Source organism: Erinaceus europaeus, chromosome 1, assembly GCF_950295315.1.
Source record: "Erinaceus europaeus chromosome 1, mEriEur2.1, whole genome shotgun sequence".
Lineage (NCBI taxonomy): Eukaryota > Metazoa > Chordata > Mammalia > Eulipotyphla > Erinaceidae > Erinaceus > Erinaceus europaeus.
This window is the reverse complement of record NC_080162.1, coordinates 37841856-37860410: the sequence shown is the minus strand read 5'-3', so window position 1 is coordinate 37860410 and position 18555 is coordinate 37841856. Positions and strand designations below refer to the sequence as shown.

Genomic DNA, 18555 nt, shown 5'->3' with positions numbered 1-18555 from the left:
CTCAAGCACCACATGGGATATGCTATTGCATTTAGGAAAGCTATGGTGCTATAGTCAGTCTCTCTCTCTCTCTCTCTCTCTCATTCTGTTGCTCCTCTGTCTCTCTTGCCAAACGAAAAAGAGATCTTGCAGCAGTAAAATGGCACATGTGTAACTATACAGCTCTACAAATTTTTATTAGAGGAAGATATTGTCAAACTGTATATACAAGCAAAATCTGACTGTATGCTAACAAATAATACTTTAAACCTAATGACTTAAGATTGAAAATGCAAAGATATGAACAAATACACCATCACAAGCAGAAAGTGTAAGAATGCTGGAGTGACTATAGTAATACCACAGTATTCTATAAGATGCTGATTATTAATGTATCACATCACTGCCTAACAAAAGGATAAATACCTTACAAAGACATTAATATTAAATATATTAGCTTTAAGTGCATAAAATGGAAAAGTGGATTTTAAAATATTCTTCCCTAAGAAGTTAAAAAATACAAGCAAACTGAACTCAAGTAAAAAGGAGGAAGTAAAAGCAGTAGAAATCAATGAAACAAAACAAGTAACAAATAGACACAGTCAATAACTGGTTCCTTGGGAAACTTAATAAAATTGGTAAACCCCTAGCAAAACTAATCAAGAAGGAAAACAGAAAAAAAAATACAGAGTACTAATGTCATAAATTAAAGGGAGTAACACAATAGATCTTCCAGACATTAAAGGGCTAGGAGGGTATTGTAAACAACTTTATCTCAATAAATTTAACAACTTAGATGAAATTAATAAATTTCCTAAAATATACAACTTTCCCAGTGACTCAGGTAAAATGACAATCTAAATAGCTCCATATCTGAAATGAATCCATTATCAAAAGCCATCTCACAAAGAAAACTCTAAGATGAAAGGCTTCACTGGTGAATTCTAACAAATATTTAAGGGGAAAATGCCACCAGCAATCTTAAACAAAATCTTTCAGAAAATAGAGGTGCAGGGAACACTACCCAACTCATTTTTGAGGCCAGAATAACCCTGATTCCAAAACCTGACAAAAACATAATAGAAAAAGAAAATTGCCTACAATAGCCCTCTTGAATATAGATGTGGAAATCATCACCAAAACGTTAACAAATGATAGAGAAGGGAACACTCTTCACAGTAGAATGTCAACTAGACTCATCAGTGGATTCTAATGCTAGTGAGTGAAAGAAAGTTTGATGAAAAGTATGCTTACATAGTTTCAGAGTAATTCCCCTTATTACTATCAGAGGAGAAGAGGGGTACATCAGGCAAACTTGACAGACAACTCTTCCTACTGAATCACCAGAGTTAGCCTCACCAATATATCAGGACAAAGGAAGTTTTGGGACACATGGAACACAGCATTACTTACATTGACATCCTGCCAGAAATGCACAGCCTACATCTAACCATGAGGAAACACCAGACAAACCCAAATTGGCTGTACTCTTCCAGCATGGTATTGCTAAAAAATTCAAAGAAAGATTCTGGAACTGGATGCTGGGGACAAATGGTATCTGAATAGGAACCAAGGACATCTGTGTTGTATCAAAGTTAAATTTTTCTGATTTTGATCAGTGGGTGGTCATTTAAAAGAGAATTTCACCTGTTCCCTGGGTTCCAGCTTCTCCCAACATGCTGCTGCTCCCTTTCCCCTTTCTGTTAACAGATGGAAACCCTCTACCCCAGTAACTGTACAAGCGGATCCCTTGGTTGTGTTTTGCACTACTGCTGACTCTCAATCATTTGTCACTTCCTTCTGATCCAAGCTTCCTTCAGTGCTGTGATGGGTCACCTGCTCTAACACAAAATTAGATTTCAGTAAGGACAACACTGTGAACACTTCTAACTCCGATGGTTGCAAATTTACACAAGCTCTAGTGCTCTTCATTTATAATAGAATTGTCAGTTCCATGCTTTACCTACCAGGACTCTAACTTCACCATGACTGTGCCTCCATGTATATATAGCTCAGTCTCTGGTCTGATTACCTGGAGAGTTAATGATTATAAATCTTCCTAGGTTTCTAGGAGTTCCTGAGTTAACAGGGCCAGAGCAGTGTGGCTTAGCAGTGAAGCATATACTTGGCATGCAAAGTCCCAAGTTTGAGCTCCCGCACAGCATAAGATGGCAAAGCAGTGTTTGGTCTCTCACAATAAGATAAATTTTAAATTAAAAAAGAGACTGCCCTTGTTCTTAGAAATATGTGCTAAAGCATTTAGAAGAGCAGAATGTCAGAAGTCGGGGGTTGCGCAGCAGGTTAAGCGCACATGGCACAGAGTGCAAGGACCTGCATAAGGATCCTGGTACAAGCCCCCGGCTCCCCACCTGCAGGGGAGTTGTTTCACAGGCGGTGAAGCAGGTCTGCAGGTGTCTATCTTTCTCTCCCCCTCTCTATCTTCCCATCCTCTCTCCATTTTTCTCTGTCCTATCCAACAATGATATCAACAATAATAGTAATTATAACAACAATAAAAAAACACCAAGGGCAACAAAAGAGAAAATAAATAATTAAAAAATTATTTTTTAATTTTAAAAAAAGAAGAGCACAATGTCTCCAAATGGCTCAGAAAGAAATACACATGCATATGTGTACCAGTATAAAAAGAGACAATATAAAATAAATCAAGCTAAATATAAAGTAAGCTTCAACTTTTCTACAAGTTTGATATCAAAACAAAATTAAAACAAGTCAACTAAAGTTCTTTTGAACTCTCACACAGCACTATGTTTTTACAGCAAAAAAAAAAAAAAAAAAAAAGGCCCTGTCTAAGGAGTCTACCACTATCCTATACAGAATTCACAAACAGATGAGGAGGAAAGAAAATCAGTACTGTAGGGTAAAGAAGAGGGGAAGCAATTCCCACTACACAAATGAAGAAAAGGCTTGTGTCTTCAGAACTTAGAGGACACACATTTCTCATCCAATCACAATAAATGAGGACATTAGGCTTCCGTATCCAGGGTAACGGGCAACTAAAGAGTTCCTAGTATCTCCATTTACCCTTCTCCATCTGCCAGACCCACATGACCTTATTACTACCCTCATAAAACAAATTCAGAATCATTAAAAGTCAGCGTACCAAGTGACAAGAAATGATATTCCTATGGCTCTAGGAACCACTTGCATGTAATGAAAATCTTTACTTAGTTGCTTGGAGCCAACTATACAGCACATAACCACACACTCTTTTTTAATAAATGCACAAATAAAAACGAGCTTAAAAAATGACGACAAAAAAATGAGGAAGCCTTAATGTGAAAACGTGTTAAGAGAGAAAAATAGGTTTCTGACAATTAGTTATAATCTCAGAATGCTAATGGCCTTCCTGCAAGCAAGAGGAATTATAATTGGTCTCCAGTGGCCTGTTTATGCTGTCTACATATAATTACAGGATACAGCTCTTCCAGTTTTTACCAATTCATTCAACAACTAACATTTATTTAGTACTAACTCTGGACCTGGCACTGTGCTGAGTGCCAATGTTAAAAAGATACCATGATTCTGTGTTTTAGAATTTCACCATCTTGTGGGAGAAATAAACAAACAAACTTACGACTCATTTGCTAAGGGACAGAGACAGAAGAAGTGTATCAAACAATACTGTTGCAGGAAAAAAGGGGGGAGTCATTAATGTTGCTTCGTATATGTGGAAAGATATCAAAAACCAAATGTAGATGTATTCGAGTGTCAAAAAAGTCATGAATTATTTTTTCTATGTTTTGCTTTACAAAAATGCATCATGACTTTTCTGATAATCCAACATATGAGAAACCAGGATATAAGCAATGAATATGTAATCTGTACTGCATAACTTGATTTGATTTGATTTTTTTTTTTTGGTTTTTTTTTTATTTGATTTTAAATGCCCAGGGCATATCTAGTTGGCTATCTTGATTTTCTTGGCCATGTATGCACCAGAGTTGCAGCATCAGAACCAAACTGACTATAACTTTCAGAGAATAACAAGTCTTGTCAACTGAGTCACACTTAGTCTATGAAGGCATGTGGTTTTATTAGAATGAGAAGCAACTCCTTCCAAGCAGTACTTAGAGTATATATGTGCTTCAGTGCATACAACTGTAGCAACATTCACATGATATAACTGCAAAGACAGCCCCAACATAGAGAGAGCATAAGAGTAGAAGAATTGCTTCTTTTCTCCCCACTATTACCTCCTCACAAATACTCATCAATGCCATAGTGTCTACTCATTTATACACCAGCTAAATGAGAACTCTGTCCTCAATGGGCAGTTCTGTGAGTCACACATGTGGCCTTCTTTTCCTTGAAGAATGAAATCAACTCTCCATTCATAATGTCAGTGCAAGCTAACAGGAAAAATAGTGCTATCTATGCTTCCCAAATTGGGTACCAATCTATGAGTCCTTTCAAAGAACCTTTGGTGCCAGGGTCCAGGAAAAGAAGACAACAGCTTCTGAATCTGGCCATAACATGCAAGAACCAGGCAAGACACCCCAGGCTATGCTACCATCAGGGACTCAAACGAAGGGAGGAAAAGAACCCCTGGAAAGACCCTGAGAACACAAATGTGTCTCAGAAGGAGAAGGCTGAAAGGCACTTTTACTCTTTACAGTCATATTTGAAAGCTTAAAGGCCAGGCAGTGGTACATCTGGTTGAGCACAGATGTTATAAAGTATAAGGCTCTGGGTTCAAGCCACCTGACCCCACCTGCAAGGGGAAGACTTCACAAGCAGTGAAGTAGCGCTACCGGTATCTCTCTTTCCCTCTCTGTCTCCCACTTCCCTCTCAGTTTCTATCTTTATCCAATAAATAATAAACATTTTTAAAAGCTTATACATTCAAATACTTATATTAGCAACTCACTTTAGATAAAAAATATGGTTTATATGAACTAATTTGTTTTTGACAGGACAAAGAAATTAAGAAGGGAGGAGAGACAGAGACACTTGCAACACTGCTTCACCATTTGTGAAGTCCCCACCACCACCACAAATAAGGACTAGGGACTTGAACCCAGGTCCATGTGCACGGTAACATGTGTGCTCCACTCAACCTTGTGTGCCACCACCAAGCCCCTAAATGTAAATGAATTAATTTGTTAAGCTAACTTCTTAAAGAGTTGTTATGTTTCCTAAGTATTTTTACAAAAAAAGGGGAGAGGAGAGAATGTTACTGACAAGAATGGAATGGTTGGAAACAAAACAAAGTAAATATTATGCAAAAATAATACCTCTAGCATTATTTTTCATGGTATTATCGGTCTTCAGGGAGAAGATATTTATTAGTAGTAACCTTGGAAATTTGCCTAACCAACTTTCAAAAAAAAAAAAAAAAGAAGATCTAGTTGGCCAAGATCACTATTCAACTGCCAAATATCTCTACTAAATAATATTATCCAGGCTCATTTTGCAAAATAAATTTGATTTCTTATAAGGAAACTTGAAATTTATAAAAGAACCCTAGAGAATTTAAATTTTAATAATCAATTATTCTTCAGCCTGATTCATCTTATAAACATATGGAATATGCAAAAAATTAATTAATTTTAAGAGTCAGAGCTTTAACTTATAATTGAAGAAACTTTTAAATAAATTAAGAATAATTGCCAAATGTTCTAGCTCCATAGTTCATGTTTCCATACTTTTTAAGAGAAAAAATTCCTCTCTCAAAGTCATCTTTCCCCAACCAAGAAAACAACTATCTCCTATATCTTATTATATTCATAACTGAGGTTCATATTTTTTTTCCTTTAATTCTGGAACTAAACTATCTACTTCTAATACGTACCAGAAAAGGTAGTACTGTGGAGCCCCATCTATATGGCTCAGTGAAAAGGGGAGGAACTAAAGAAAAGAAGACAGTCAACAATATTTATACACCTTTCCCATATTTGGGAGCTACTCTCTTCCCTGATCCAGCTTTCTGGTCCTTCTGCCAGCATCATCTCCCCAGACAATAACTAGGATTCACCTGCATATCAGATTTCAGGCTCAGGCAAAAAGAAAAAAAAGAAGAAAACACTAGTATGGCCACAGGCCCTTTGGAATATAACTAAAATATGCCTACTAGCTATCTACAAAACGGAGACACCCCGCCCCCAACTCTCCATCTGCACTATTCCAGCATTTAGGTCCATGATTGGTAAACAATTTGTTTGGCTTTGTATGTTAACTCTCTTGTCAACCACCAGGTTCCAGATGCTAGCATGATGCCAACCAGACTTCCCTGGACAGACAACCCCACCAATGTGTCCTGGAGCTCAGCTTCCCCAGAGCCCTTCCCCGCTAGGGAAAGAGAAAGACAGGCTGGGAGTATGGATTGATCTGTCAATGCCCATGTTCAGCAGGGAAGCAATTACAGAAGCCAGACCTTCAACTTTCTGCATCCCACAATGACCTTGGGTCCATACTCCCAGAGGGATAAAGAATAGGAAAGCTACCAGGGGAAGGGATGGGATGGAGAGATCTGGTGATGGGAATTGTGTGAAGTTGTACCCCTCTTATCCTATAGTTTAGTCAATGTTTCCTTTTTGTAAATAAATTTAAGAAAAAAAAAAGAAAGGAAGGAAGATAGAAAGAAAAGAAGATGGCTTTGACTGACCTCCCCTTGATCAGAAGAAGGCATAGGACAAACTGGGGAGGCTCAGTCTGAGGATGAAACATAAAAGTTAGTGGGGGTCAAGTGGTGGTGCACTTGGTACAATGCACACATTACCATACACAAGAACCTGGGTTCAAAGCCTGGTCCTCACCTACAGGCTTTACTTGCGGTGAAGCAATGCTGCAGGTGTCTCTTTCTCCCTTTCTTTTTTTTTCTTTTTCTTATTTAAGAAAGGAGACATTAACAAAACTGTAGGATAGGAGGGGTACAACGCCACACAATTCCCACCACCCAATCTCCATATCCCATCCTCTCCCCTGATAGCTTTCCCATTCTCTATCCCTCTGGGAGTATGGATCCAGGGTCGCTGTGGGTTGCAGAAGGTAGAAGGTCTGGCTTCTGTAATTGTTTTCCCGCTGAACATGGGCGTTGACTGGTCAGTCCATACTCCCAGTCTGCCTCTCTCTTTCGCTAGTAGAGTGGGTCTCTAGGGAGGCGGGGCTCCAGGACACATTGGTGGGGTCGTCATACCCTACTTCCCTCTCAACTTCTGTCTCTACTCAAAAAGGGGAAAAATAAAACAGAAGTGAAGGACTAAGGAAGTGAGGGAAAGAAGAAGACAGGAAGAAAGAAAGAGAGAAAGAAAGCTGGATGGCCACCAGGAGCAATGGATATGTCATGCAGGCACCAATAATAACCTTGGTGGCAATAAGAAAAATAAAATTTAGTGGTCCAAGAGGTGGTGCAGTGGATAAAGCACTAGATTTTCAACCATGAGGTCCCAAGTTCAATCCCTGGCAGCACATGTACCAGAGTGATGTCTGGTTCTTTCTCTCTCTGCCTATCTTTTTCATGAGTAAATAAATAAATTCTTTTTTTAAAAAAAAGTACTATTAACAATAATAACAATAAATCCAATTTACAAAATAAATAACAATGTAAAAGCCAGCAATGGTTTGTCCACAGCCAATTTTGTGCACCAGGGTTCCAGAAGCAAGAAAAAAGGCCTTGACTGTACAATCTTTTCACAGTGGATACAGAATCTTACAAACTCAAAGACACAATAGTATTAACACTTAAAACAGAAGAAGAAAAAAAACCATTTAAACTATTCCTTTGTGTCTTTTATTGATATAAGCACACAGAGCATTCTCAAACTGTAGTATACATGTTGGCCATATCTGTAGACCTTTCTTTTTATAAAGATTTTTTTCTTAATCCATTAACTTAATTCTGAATAAATAAATTTATTCACTAACAAGAGGAAGAGAGTAAAAGAACCAGAGTATCGCTCTAGCATGTGAAATGCCAGGGGCTAAACATGGAACCTCAGGCATGCAAGTCCAATGTTCTAGCCACTGTGATACCCCCCAAGGACATCTCATCTGCATTTTTTTCCCAGCAGAATTTTCACTGAGGCTATGTGCTCACCTGATTCCATCACTCCCAGCTAACTTTTTTTTTTTCTTAAAATAAATGATGAGTGACAGAAAGGGAGAGAGAGAAAAACAAAGAAAGGAGAGAAACTACTGCACTGCTTCACTACTCATGACACTTCCTTCTATGTGGTATTCTCATGTGATGGCTGGGGCTTGAACCTCGATTCCTGCATATAGTAAGGTATACACTTTATCAGATGAGCTATCTCCCAGCCCTCTCATCTGCATTCTTAAGAATCATGCTAGGGGATGTGAGGGCGATCTGGCTGTGACATCTGTTACCCCATTGATCACCAGCGTTGATTCGGCTGATCTGGCTGGCTAGGTGGGTGTCCCCTTCCTCCCTCACCGCTCCATGTGCGTCCCTCCCGAAGCTGCGCGCTCGGTCGAAGAGGACAGCCTTCCCCGAATAGAGACAGACCAGTCTTCGGTCGAGGGTATACGAGTGGCTGTGCTCCCCTGCTAGAACCTCCAAACAAGCTCTCAAGAATTATGCTAGGGGTTAGGTGGTGACACACCTGGTTGAATGCATATGCTACTATGCACAAGGACCAGAGTTCAAGGTCCCAGCCCCGACCTACAGGGGGAAAGCTTAGCAAGTGGTGAAGCAAGTGTGCAGGTGTCTCTCTGTCTCTCTTCTTCTCTCTACACCCTTCCTCTCAATTTCTCTCCGTCTCTAACAAATAAATAAATAAAATACTTTTTTTAAAAAAAGCTTTTAAAAAAAGAATTATGCTTTGTTAAGTGACTTTTTTTTACAGATCTATTTTTTTTTAAATATTTATTTATTTATTCCCTTTTGTTGCCCTAGTTGTCTTCTTGTTGTAGTTATTATTGTTGTTGTCATTGTTGGATAGGACAGAGAGAAATGGAGAGAGGAGGGGAAGACAGAGAGAGGGAGAGAAAGACAGACACCTGCAGACCTGCTTCACCGCCTGTGAAATGACTCCTCTGCAGGTGGGGAGCCGGGGGCTCGAACTGGGATCCTTATGCCAATCCTTGCACTTTGCGCCACGTGCACTTAACCCGCTGTGCTACCGCCCAACTCCCCTTAAAGATCTATTTATAAGTCTTAACTCCATTGTTAGAGTAGACACAGTTGTCGATGTTAACACTGTAATGGTATTAATACCATCTAAAATTATCTCCTGTGCCATACTATGTTCCCTGCTCTAGGAAATAAAGCCCTGTGATGCTAGTGAGATCAAGGATTTACTTTTAAGTCTCAGTATCTTTCCCAGTAGAAGCCTAAGTCAGTTGCCTCAACTCTATGCCATCAATCTCCCAGTTTTGCAAGTTTTACCTTCTGAAAACACTGGCAAAATAGTAATTATTCCTTCCCACGCATACCCAGAGAGGAACTGTACATTTTCTAAGCTAAAGCACAGCTTCCTGGTTTATGACAATCATGCACATTAATGTGGGATACAACGGTACTTTGCATCTTGCAAAGTAAGACAGCCACTTTGTTGTGAGACGTTTTATGGGTGGGGCTATCATCCCCTCAACAGACTTACAGTCACGACTTCTGCTTTATATTCTTCATCACTGTCAGGGGCAGAAAGTGCCAGCAGGATTGGACACACTTTGTTTTCAATATCGTGCTGGAAAATTAGATCTTGTTCCAGAAGAATCAGGAGCACTTCCTGACTTGATTTTCTAACCTAGTAGAGGAAAAAGGCCAAAAGTGAAACACAGAAGGAACTAAAGCACTCTCAGGATAAATAGTGAAGTTTCCTAAGTGGACATTACCCAGCCAGACCCTGGCCATCTCATCTGTAGTGGATACCTGGACCATGGGAGTCCTGTTACATCCTGAGGCTTTAGAACATACCCCTCTGTCTGCCTGACTGACTTCCACCATTCCTCTGGTCTCAGGCCAGTATTTCTTTCCTCCTTGAATCCCATTTAGGTCTCCCATCTGCACCCTAATAGTGCCTTGTACTTTCTCTTCACAAGTGACATTCCATATGATCCCAGATTCATACACACAAACACACGCTTGTGTAAGTGTATACACATATTCTTTTTTTTTTTTCTGGAAACAGAAAGTGGAATCAATTCAACAACCATGTTAAATGAGGAAATAGGTCAATTAAGGGAATTCTGAGAGCCAGCCAGATAGCTCACTTGGACAGTGAGCTATCTGCTCTGCCATGGTATACACATATTCTGTATGCTCACACAGTATCATCTATCTCCTCTGCTGCAGAGAGTCTATAAAAGGTGGGAACTACACCTGACTTGTCCTCTAGTGTCCAGGTTGCCCTCAGGCCCTAGCACCATGGACAGAGAGTTTTGCACCCCTTCAGGACTCAATGAATTAACAGGTGACCTGGAATATATCTTCCTTCATATGCCAGGGCACTGGAAACCAGGTGTCATCTGTGTCCCACATATGAATGTGACTTATGCTTCCTTGACAGAAGATCATAGGTGAGGCAAGACTGGACACTGCCAAGAAAGTAAAGCCGGCTCCAAATCTAGTTTGGGTGTCTGTTCCTTACCAGCAGCTGGGTGGATAGCACCAGAACTCAGAGGGAGCCTGCAAAGTTTGATAGAGAGCATTCTGGAGGAAATGAAAGCATATAAAATTCCAATTTAGAGAGAAAGTAATGCAATATGCAGCTCATCACAGTGATAGGAAAGCTGAAAAATAGCGACGGGACCCAGAAGTGTGGAGAGAATAATAAATGACAGGCAGGTAGCAGGTTATAAAAGTGGGCCAGCAACGAGATGACATGAAAGTTTCTGAACAGGTGACAGGATGAAAACAGTATTTTAGAAAGATCATTCTAGCGGTGGTACTCCAAATAAATTGGAGTCAATGAAAGACAGAGGGCAGAAAGGGCAGCAAGGTAGCTATTGCAATGATCCCAGTGGGAGGGGTGAGCAGAAAAGAGGTGACAGTCCTGCAATATCATCACACACAGGTGACAGGACTTCGTGTCCCCCTAGAAATAGCTCAAGCCCCCAATAACTCTAGAATCAAATGCTTATTGAATGTCCAACTCCTGTCAGGAGCAGAGAATGAAGAGAGGCCCACAGGCTAGAAGAGTGAGAGCCTCAGCCACCTCCCTACCTAACACAGCCTCAGGTGGCAGCTGAGGACAGCAGAGGCCACCAGTGCTGGAAGGACAATCTTGACAGGAGGCCCTGGCACACATGGGGCCAAAAGTCAAATGTTATTAGGAGCCTGCTGAAAGTAGTGATTAATAAAGAGTGACCTCCCAAATTTAAGTTCATGTCAAATCCTAGGAATCTTTGAATAGGATCATCTTTGGGAAAGGGGTCTTGGCATATATGATTGAGCTAAGGATCCTGAGACTCCCCAGGTTTATCTGGGTGGGTCCTACATGCAATCACAAGTGTTCCTATAAGAAGAAGGTAAGAGAAGGACGGAGACAGAGAGGAGACAATATGCAAAGACAAAGGCAGAGATTAGCATGATGCAGCCACTAACCCAGAAATACCCAGAGCCACAAGAAGGTGGAAGAGAGGTCTCTCCAAAAACCCCAAAGTCATTAAGTGACAAATGGTACAAATGGATCAAGCAAAGGAAAAAAAAAATGAAGAAAAATCACTGGGTAGTTGAATAAACTGTGAAAACAATCTAAATGCAATACCATAAAATAGCTAAAACATAAATGGCCAAAAACTCTCTGGTTCAATGTGGATAGAACTAAAAAATAAAGGAATAAAAAGTCAGCAGTAGAATGGAAAGTAGAGTTTGATGCATTTATGTAGGGTTTTTAAAGCACCCCAAACAAGACACTATCCTATCCGGGCCACTCACACAGTGCCATGGCTATAAAACCCTAGCTGAGAAGGAGGTACAGTCATTCCATGGGTTAAGGGATTTGCCATTTCTGGCTGGGAAGGCAGCTCAGGATAGCAGCTTCCTCTGTAAAAGAAGTAGTAGAGAAGAATGGAATGGGAAAGGGACACACAGTTCTTATCTGACTTGTCATCTGTAAATAAAAAATAAAAATATAATATACATGTTGCCATGTTAAATACACATGTTACCATGCCTATGGACCCAGGATGGAACCCCTGCTCCCCACCTGCAGGGGGAGAAGCTTCATGAGTGGTGAAGTAAATACTGCAGGTGTCTCTCTCTTTCTCTCTCTCTCTCTCTCTCTCTCTCTCCCACTCCTCTCTCAGTTTCCTCTGTCCTATCAAATAAAGGGGAAAAACTAAATAAATAAAAAGATCTGGGGGACCAAGGAATTGGTTCAGCAGACAGAACACAGAATTTGCATGTGTGAAGCCTCAGTGTCCAATTCCTAGCACCACATATGGCTGAGAAGAGCTCTACTCCCCTTCACTTTCAAAAAAAATAAAAATAAAAACATTTTTTTTAAGTGGCTGGGCCTTCATGCATATGGAATTCCATTGCTCCTAGGCCACTTTTTCATTCAGAGAGAAAGAAGAGAAAGAGAAGAGAAAGAAGGGGAGAGATAGAGAGAGATACCACAGTCTTGTAGAACTCCTGGTTCCATGGCACTTCCATGTGGTCTCAAATCTGGGCCACATACACAGCAAAGTAGGTGTCTAACATGGGGAGCTTTTACTCTGGCTGCATAATACATACATACATACATACATACATACATACATACATACATACATACTGATGGACTATAAAATTTAAAATGTTTCAATCAAAACTGTAAAATATTAAATTTATTTAAAATGGGCAGCAGGGGGCTAGCTCCCCTGTTAGAGTACACACACACTTTACCATGCACAAGGACTCAGGTTTGAACCCCCAGCCACCTCATGAAAACACATGCAGTGGAAGTTTCATGAGCAGCAATGTTGTGATATCTCTCGTCTCTGTCTCTCGCTGTCTAATTAAAGAGACAGAGCTAGAGAGCTGCCAGGGGTGACAGAATCATGTAGGTTCGAGTGGCAGCACTAACCCTGATAGCAAAGGAATAGGAGTGTTCCTTATACAGTACTATCTACTATCTTGTGTGACTGAGCTATTTCATCATACTTTAAAAGCTGAAACTATTTTTTCAAAAAATAAATAAATAAAAACATCTGAACTCCCAATAAGTGGAGTCCATGGACACAGAGGACTCATCTGGCTTAGGGGAGTGTTGGTGCTGTGCAGTGAGCTCACTCCTGAAGGAGGCTTATTGGAGTCAAGGTTGGGAAACAGAAAGATAATTAAAAAAATTAGGCATGCTAATAAATCAAAAGGGAAGTGCCAATGAGGGGGCCTGCACAAGAAGCAAACTCTGAGATAAGACCATGAATGAAATGAAGCACCAAACCTGAAAAAGAGGTAATATGGCCTTGCCCCTGGGACAGAGAGGAGGAGCCCAGGACAGTTGATGAAATGTGGCTGCTAGGCTAAATGAAGAGTGTACAGCAGACTCTGTTCACTAACGCTTTTTCTAAACACAAAGCTAAAGAAAATAAGGCCCAGTTCCTACAGCCAGGGTCTCACAGATGGGAGAGAGACTATTAGTTTCAATATTCAATAGAACTTGGATGATGCCCTAAATATCTATCAGATGGGCCATGTGCAACTGAACCTGACATCCTTTGCTCCATCTCTAGCTCAGCAGGCTCCCCAATACACACAACCACCACAAGTTTCTCACCTCCAAAATAAGGAAGAAGTCACGGTGTGCCCAGCCCTATGAGACAGCAGGAAGAGTGAAGATAATCCTCACTAATCCAGAAGTACAGGCTGCTTCACACTGGGAGCTGTTAGCAATAGCAGCAGTCATAGTAATAATACTCATCTCATGCCCCATTTTGTGAATTTCATACTTCGCATGAGTCACTGCATATTCAATGGCCATGAAAGTAGCCTGATGATGTACAGAGAAAGACCAGCTTCCCTGAGATGCAGATTCTAGACAGATCTGACAAAACCCCATAAATACACACGCAAAAAAAAAATATATATATATATATATATGCAATTTTGCTGAATTAAGAACACTAATTCAGGGCTGGCAGAATAGCTCACTTGAGTAGGTTCAAGCTCAGCCACCATTATATTGAAGGAAGTTTTTAGGTGGTCTCTCTCACCTCTCTCTCTGCCTCTGCTTCCCTGTCTCTATCTAAAATAATAATAGTAATCGTAATGATAATAACAATGTAATTCAAATGTCAAAAATCAAAGATTAAAAAAAAGAAAAGAACACTCATTTATTGGGAAACTTAACTCCAAGTAGCCCACACAGTGGGTATCTACCCTGGAAGAGTGAACATCTGGTAAGTGTGGTAGAAAATGAAGGGGATGGAAAGGAAAGGCATTTGGAGCGAGAAAGAAGGTCATCATGGTGGAAGGGAAGCAGATGGCCCAAAAAGGACTTAAAGCTGAGAGTGAGTGCATTAAAGAGTCCAAAAAGTGTTCAGGAAGATATGATTTCATCTTATTTCTGTATCTGAAGATAATAGGAATACAGAGGGGGAGGAGGGTTGTGCCCAGAGGTTACACATCTATTATGAGCACAAAGGAGACATGGCTTAGGACTAAAAGTGGATGTAAGAGGTGAAAGAAGGAAGGATTTTTAATGGTTCCCAGCTTGTGGCTCTCGGGAATTGAATAAAAAGAAGGTGGTTCCATTCATTGAGATAGGGGATGAAGATTGAAGGCCTCTATTTTCTCTGTGAAGTAAAAGGCAAGGTCACCAGCTTGGTACAAGGCAGGGCGAGGTGAAGAGGCTTGATGAAAGTGGCAAAGGTCTAAAAGAACTGCCAAGGATAATGTGAAAAGCAGCTGATGAGGGACAAGTAAAAGGATTGCCAAGTAGGGCTGCACATCCAGCTGCGAGTGGAACCCATAAATTTACAATGGCACCAATCAATGTATGATGGGACTCTCCCAGCCCCCACATCCCTACCTCACCCATCAGGGAGACCACAAACTGAAGGAGGCAGAGCCAGTGTGGCAGAAGCACTGTCAAAAGGACAAAAGCTAGAGGGTAAAGGTAGGTACCAGAAGGAAAAGGTAAGGTGTTAGAGGGAACAGCTAAGGAGGAAAAGAACGAGACAGAGTGTAGCAGTGCCAGAGATCTCTGTGGCAGGAAGGCTCAGGGTGCTGGGAGAGAAGAAAGGAGAACAAGTGGTGGTAAGAGTGTGGCAGACAATCTTTGGGACTTTAGGGATAAAGCCATTCTGGGGACCCTAGGGTGGGTGGTGCCGAGGCTGAGTGCTAGCAGATACTTAAGTGGCTGAGGCAGACAGAGGGGAGAGGCAGCTTGCAGTCACTGGCACCACTGCTCAACAAACCCAGACTGAGCCCCAGGCTCCAGGCGAGAAAGCCTGTGATACAGAGTACAGTTCCTGCCTCTGCCCTGCTGGAATCAAATGGATGGCAATGCTATACAACAAAGGTCAAGAAAATGGCAATTCCCCTGACCCAGGGTAATCTTATTTTCAAGACTGCATCCAAAGGAAAAAAGACAAATCAAGTGAAAAAGAATATATATAGCATCCTTTTGAATGCTCTCAGTATCCAAGAACCGAGGAACTGAAAGAAATTTAAGCACTCGAGAAAATTAAAAACACGAAGCTTATGAAGATGTACAATGTCTATGGCATGGAGATGAGCTTTCTGGGTAGAAAATCTGTCCTACTCATCTCTTTATCCTCAGCTTGAAGCATCGTGCTTGGCTCTCTCATAATGGCCACTCAGAAGCTGTCTGAATAAATGAATGAATGGGAGAAATTATACCACATATGATTAGACCCATGAGGGGGAAAATGCAAACACCTAGAGAAGGAAATGCAAAAATAATCAAAATACTGAAAGTGGAAGCAGGATGGCCTTTTTCCTTATTTGAAAAGTATACTTAATCCTGTCACACAGTTCAACAGTTAAAGGTATTTTCTTTTCTTCTTCTTCTTTTTTGATTTTTTTCCCCTTTACCAGGAGAATTAGTGATTTACAGTCGACAGTAAAATAGTTTGTACATGTGTAACATGTCTCAGTTTTCCACATAACAATTCAACCCCCTTTAGGTCCTCCTTTGCCATCATGTTCCAGGACCTGAACACTCCCCCCTCCACCCCAGAGTCTTTTACTTTGGTGTAATATATCAAACCCAGTCCAAGTTCTGCTTTGTGTTTTTTCAATCTCTTTTGTTTTTTCCATTACTAGTGATTTAATAATGACCGACAAGATTGTGGGATAGGAGGGGTATGATTCCTACCACCAGAGTGCCATGTCCCATCCTTTCCATTGGAGGCTTCCCTATTTATCCCTCTGAGAGTATGGGTGTTTTCTTTCTTAGAAATGCTGGCTTGAGGGCATAACAGAAATCTAAATTTTATAATTTCTTAATAGCAATAATAAGAACATGACATGTTATTCAAAATTATAAATATGTTTGACATTTATAGAAACTCAACCTAATCAACTAAGAGTGGCCTCAAATAGAAACAATACAAGGCTATTTGTGGCAAGAATCTGAAAGTGACAGAAGAGTAGGAATAACCTAAATATTGACTACTTAACTATGCTACATCGACCCTGGAGTGTGCACTGTCAGTAAAGGGATGAGGGGAAGCTCTCCTAGATGGATCTCTAAAATACCCTAGATGGGGAGGGGGTCGGAAATACAATGGGTGGAGCCAGAGAAGTAATACACCCACCACCTTATACCTTTAAACAGGGTGGCACACAAGTGTCTGCTTAGAACTATGTGTTGTTTTTGGAAGCCAGAGATAAAACCAAACCCAAACCTAATAAAAGTTAGTTGAGAAGGAGAGTTGAGAAAAAGAAAGTTAGTTGAGAAGGGTGCAGGGTATAGAGGTGGGGAAGAAGCAGGGATGGAAGTATATTTTTTTTCTGGAGTCAGGGTCCTGTCCACAAGTAATTTCACTGCTCCTGGAACACCATTTTCATTTAGACAGACAAAGTGGCAGGCAACATATCACTAGAATTTCCCTTGTGTTGTAGCACTGTGATGCAGTGCTAGTGCTCAAACATGGGCTGAATGTGTGGCAAGGCATATACCCTACCTCGTGAGTTATCTCTCCAGCCCTGGAAATCTGTCTTCTCAAATGTACTTAATGTTTTGACTTTATAATCATGTGAGAACATTTTAAATAAGTTTAAGTGTGAGTTTGGAAGACAGTTCACCTAGGAGGACAACATAGGACCTAGGTCCTACGTTGGAATCCTGACACCACCTGGGAAGGAGCACCATGGATGATCACAGAGGGGCTCCATGGATAATAAAGTACAGCTGTGGTGTTTCTCCTCTCTGTGTATCTGTCTCTCCCCCTTTATTCTTTCTCTCCTTCTCTCTAAGGCAAAGAATGAAAAAGAAAATTGACCTAGGGCAATGGTATCATGTATACGCAAGTCTAAATTACTTTACTCACATGTGAAATAAAGAAAACCAAAACACATAAACTTGCAAAAGAAAAAAAAATAGCTCCAAAGAAGAGATATGCATGGCCCACAGACATATGCAGAAATGCTCTAATTCATTCATCACCAGAGAAATACAAATTAAAACCATACTGAGATACCACCTCACACCTGTAAGAATGGCCATCAACAAAACAGAAGATAAATGTTGGAAAGGATGTGGAAAGAAAGGAACTCTAATACACTGCCGGTGGGAATGCAAAATGGTACAACCATTATGGAGAACAGTATGGAGAATTCTTAAGCAAATACAGATAGAAATACCTTACGACCCAGCAATCCCACTCCTAGGCATTTATCCAAAAGAGATAATATTGCTAATTTGGAGGGATATATCCACTCCCATGTTCATAGCCGCATTATCTACAGTAGCAAAAATTTGGAAGCAACCAAAATGTCCCTCCACAGATGATTGGTTAAAAAAGTTATGGGATGTGGTCTGGGAGGTGGTGCAATGGTAAAGCTTTGACTCTCAAAAATGAGGTCCTGAGTTCGATACCCGGCAGCACATGTGCCAGAGTGATGTCTAGTTCTTTCTCCTCCTACCATTCTCATAAATAAATAAAATCTTCTAAAAAAAAAAAAAAAAAAGGTATGGGACATATACTCAATGGAATATTACTCAGCAATAAAAAAGATGATTTTACATCCTTTGTGATAAAATGGATGAAACTTGAGAACATTATGCTTAGTGAAATAAGCAAGGAGGTAAAGGAAAACTATAGGATGGTCTCACTCACATATGTGGAATTTAGAGAACTGAACACACATACACAACACAACCCATATTTAAAATGGAAAAACTATTGTGGCTACCTAGGGGGGAGGGGGGAGGGCACATAGTTTTGGTGGCGGGGAAGATGTGAAACTCTAGTCTTACCACTATTTAGTCCTATCAATAGCAATATGACATGTGGGAGGGGTGGATAGATTTAATATCTCAAGTTCCCCAACTGCCTAGACTATAGCCCTAAGCACCAATACTAGCTCTTACTAATATTTATCTTAGATTTGCAAAATGATCATACTCTGATAAGGGGATTAACTGCTTATGGATCTCTAAAAATGTATGAGAAAATAAAGCTCTGCAAACATCT

General features: G+C 40.4%; 1 protein-coding gene across 6 annotated transcripts in view; it reads right to left on the bottom strand.

The window, feature by feature from the left end:
• Nucleotides 1-18555, bottom strand: part of LOC103115388 (serine/threonine-protein phosphatase 4 regulatory subunit 1-like) — a 110624-nt gene that overhangs the window by 26867 nt on the left and 65202 nt on the right. For all 6 annotated transcript variants that reach the window (XM_060184233.1, XM_060184118.1, XM_060184360.1 and 3 more), the window contains one exon: nt 9564-9710. In XM_060184233.1, the coding sequence (XP_060040216.1) occupies nt 9564-9710 (147 nt within the window). The remainder of the gene's footprint in view (nt 1-9563; nt 9711-18555) is intronic.